At 47.8% G+C, this 4,077-nt stretch overlaps 1 protein-coding gene across 1 annotated transcript; it reads right to left on the bottom strand.

Annotated features, from left to right (window-relative positions):
• Window positions 1-1,909: 1,909 nt before the first annotated feature.
• Window positions 1,910-2,440, bottom strand: LOC116806414. Its single transcript, XM_032742674.2, has one exon. The coding sequence runs from the start codon at window positions 2,438-2,440 to the stop codon at window positions 1,910-1,912; it is 531 nt and encodes a 176-aa protein (XP_032598565.2).
• Window positions 2,441-4,077: the final 1,637 nt, after the last annotated feature.

Raw genomic sequence — 4,077 nt, 5'->3', positions numbered from 1 at the left:
AAGTGGGTCATTACGCGTTGGCGTCGCAGCCCATAATTAGGCCAATCCTGTGTTTCTCGCACTTCTGGACGAGGGACCTTGTAATCTCGTCTGGTGGCGGGCCAGCGCTGTCACAGACCATAAAGGCAGATGCGTTTTTTAACTTAATTGCCAGCTACTAACAGCTTGTAATTTTTGTTGCCTAGTCCGCAAACCTTTCCTCCAATCACCCAAGATTCTTGGACTAGTACTATATCGTCTCCGCCTCCAGCCAGTCGGAGCATCAGAGCAGCGGATGCTGCTTTACTGTGGTGAAGGTTTATCTGTCGTAGTCTCAAGGACATCCGGAGATTCCATCCTCACCACCGTGTTGTTGCTATCGTCCTCGTCCGATAGCGTGAAGTCATCTTCGTCTAACTCGTGACACAAGGCCTCAAGGCCCCGAGTCAGAGTCGACATGTCCGACGTGTAACCTGGCTCCAGCTCCTCATCGGTTTCTCCGATCTCCGCAGGAGGACCCTGTTCGGCCGTCTTCTTACAGACAACAGGGTCTCCTCCTGCCGGCGTATCCGATTTATATACCTTGACGGTAATGAAGCCAAAGCCGAAATTGAGCTCGCCCTTGGCGGCTTCGATGGGGGCTAGCGATTCCTTGTTCAGGACCAGCACAGCCTGATTGGTTGGCCCATCGGTGGTTTCAATCTTCACCACCCTCCAATCATGGGTGGGAAGAGAGGGGTTGCATAGCTGCAGAAGGTTTAGCACCTGGTCCGGTTCCTTTAAGGAGGCCGGGATCCAGATGCGTACACGAGGTCCACTCGGGACTTCGCTCCAGTCGACAGCGACCAGCTTCGCCCCAGGGTAGACCTCACCAAGCTCTGCTACGGCAGCTTTATAAAGCTCTACAGAGCGAGCGTCTTGGCAGGCGATAACCTTCGTGTTACCCTGGTACCACCCAGCATCCCTGCATACCGGTGGTGACCCAGGCGCCTTGCTCAATGGTTTCAAGCAGTGGACAGCGAGGGCTCCTTCCACCCACTTCCATTGATTTCTCGGGACTCTGCCGTCCTTGTTTCCCTTGTCAAGGATCCCTATAAGGATTCTCTCCTTGACAATGTCAGCAAAGGACCTTCCCTGCTGCACCTTGACCCGCTTTGCAGCGGGTCCGTGAGTTTTTTGGGAGCGTTGCCTTTTTGTCTGGCTCTGCTCTTTGTTGGGTGGAGCCTCACAGAAGTTTGGCAGCACCTTCCTGGCCCACACCACCTTATTTTGCCATTCGGCTGGTGGGTCGGAAGCTGTGTTTGCATTCGGTCGCTTTAGAATGCTTGCGGCATTTCTTCGGTCGGCATATGCAAACCTCTTAACCGCAGCGCTGGTAGTTGGATTTTCCCTCTTTGCATCCGCTCCGGCTGGCAGGTCGGCTGCACAAGTGCTTTGCCTACCTAACACAGACTCGGATGGGTCGGGGTTCTTACCAGCTGCACCCTCACTACTGGCTTGACAAACAGGCTTTTCCGCCACTTTTGTCGTGTTACCGCTTTGGCCAGGCTTACGAGCCACTGCCTCCGCTACATGTCTGGGATTGCTCCCTGCCGGTTTTGTAAGAGTACCGGACTCCTTTTGTGTTTTTTATGTTGTTTGGAAAGCAGGGACAAGACTATGGGGACAGTTCATGTCCAGATCGGGGCACGAGTCTAGCATCGGTACTTTGCGGGATCACTGTGATGCTATTACCAGTCGGCACCCTCATGGAGGGTTCAGTTGAGGAATTTTGCCGACCCGTTGGGTGCTTTGATCTCCAGAGATGGAACCTTCCCCACCGGCCGCTGCATCCGACTCATACACCTGTACGGTGACTGACCTGAAGCCGAAGTTCAATCGGCGCCAGTGACTCCTTGTTCAGGATAACCACCGCCTGACTCACCGGGCCCTATGAGGCCTCTATCTCAACCACCCTCCAATCTTGGGTGGGAAGGGAAGTATTGCACCTCTGCAGCATCATTAACACCTGGTGTGACTCCTTTAGCAACGCCGGAATCCAAATGCGAGCCTGAGGTCTACTTTGAACTTCGCTCCACTTAATCAGCCTAGCTCCTGGATAGACCTCGCCAACGCTTGCTATGGCTGCCCTATATAGCTCCACGGAACGTACATCGTCACAGGCAATGACTTTGTTATTCCCTTGATACCAACCAACATCTTTACATACTGGTGGTGGGCCGGGTTCTCTCGTAATCAGTTCAAAGCAGCGGACAGCTAGCGCTCCTTCCACCCACGCCCACTGATTTTTGGGGATCTTTCTGTCCGTATTGCCTTTGTTGAAGACCCTTATCATGATCCTCTCCTTAGTAATGTGGGCGAAGGATCTCCCCGGTAGGACCTTGGCTCTCTTGGACACAGGTCCGGACACCTCCTGGGAGCGCTGCCAATTTGCATGGCCTTGCTTCTTATTTGGACCCATTCCACTTTGTTCAGCCAGTCGGCTGGTGGATTTACCGCAGCGCTTGCGTTCTGTCTCTTTAATATGCTGGCTGCGACCCTCCGCTCAGCATATGCCAATATCTTTGCTAAGGCACTGGTGGTTGGCTGTTCGCCCTTTACACTCCCTCCTGCCGAAAGATCTGCTGAACAAGTGCTCGATTTCACTTCCACGGACGCGAGTGTGACATGGTCGTCGCTAACTACACTAGCACCGCTGACCAGGCAAATAGGTTCCATGACCACTTTTGACTGAGAATAGTTTTTGCCTTTGAAGCCACTACCTCCGCTAATTGTTTGGGATTTCTCCCTTCCGGCTTTTGGCGAACGGTGGACTCTTCTGGTTTAATTTTGTTTATTTTCTGATCCATTTGAATACCACAAGTTGCAGAGAAAAGAGGTTCGCCTGCACTATGCAGGTAGCGCTTATTAATATTGGAGGTCGCCAGGTATCCGGTTTACTAACGGGTCCACAGCCAGGCTGACTATCGGCACGGGTCGCGTTACAACTTAGTCCGGCCCTACCTCGAACTATGATTTGCCCCTTACCAAGAACTTGTCTATAAGGCAGATCATGTTCGAAGTTCAGGGTACAGATCTTAACTGGCATCAATATCTTGTGGACTGCTGTGAAACTATTTCCGGTCGGCACCCTCGTGAAGGGTTCAGTTGAGGAAATTTTTGCCAACCTGGTGTTACAAATTTCTATATATTTAACGCAGTCATTTGTTTGATGATATTAATTTATTAAAGAATGTAAAGCTAAACAATGAATTGTATGAGGCTTGTATAAAAGGAAAACAATATAGACAAAGACTATATTAAAAGCCTTTGTTTGTTGTCAATTCGGATATTTTGTGGTCGTATTATCAGACTACTACAATTTACAATAAAAGTTATTATGTTTGATTATCAATCAATATACACATAATTGTGTGACCTACTACTTACCTTACTACTTTTCATGATTTTATTGCAAAGGCGAAGCTCACTTCAATGGAAGGGAATATTTATCTAATGAGGTGCGTGAATATTGTTTAGAAAAAAGGTATCAGCCATCATTTAACGGTTACACACACTCCACAATTAAATGGTGTACCTGAGCGTATGATCAGATCAGTAATAGGTAAAGCTCGGTTCATGATGAATGGAGCAAAATTGAATGAGCAATTTTAGAGTGAAGCTGTTTTAACAGCAACATATTTAACAAACATGCTACCAAGTAGAGCCATATGAGATGTGGCATAATAAAATTGAATAAAGAAATAAGTTAAAGTGATAGACAAAAAGATCGACCTAAATTATATTCTTATGATTTGTTGGCAGCAGCAGCAAAGAACTTCAAACCTTAACATAAACAAAACAATTGTTGTGAATAAAACGCTAAGCGTTGGCTTCTAGCCTCAATATCTATTGGAAATATACTTTATAATATTTCGGAATTGGTATTGTGATATTATTTCAAAATAACGGGATAAAGCTATCAAAAAGCTGATGGGGCAATTATTATTATTATATTGTTGGGATAAAAATGCGCTGTGACCTGCTAAATCTATTGTGCCTCCTTCTAAGCCTCTTCCATCAACCCATGCTCTTGCACGAATACAGGAATCTTTGTTA

The sequence above is a fragment of the Drosophila grimshawi genome, unplaced genomic scaffold (genome assembly GCF_018153295.1).
Source record: "Drosophila grimshawi isolate 15287-2541.00 unplaced genomic scaffold, ASM1815329v1 contig_59, whole genome shotgun sequence".
Classification (NCBI taxonomy): Eukaryota; Metazoa; Arthropoda; class Insecta; order Diptera; family Drosophilidae; genus Drosophila; species Drosophila grimshawi.
The sequence above is the reverse complement of the archived record's forward strand: the minus strand, read 5'-3'. Positions and strand labels throughout refer to the sequence as shown.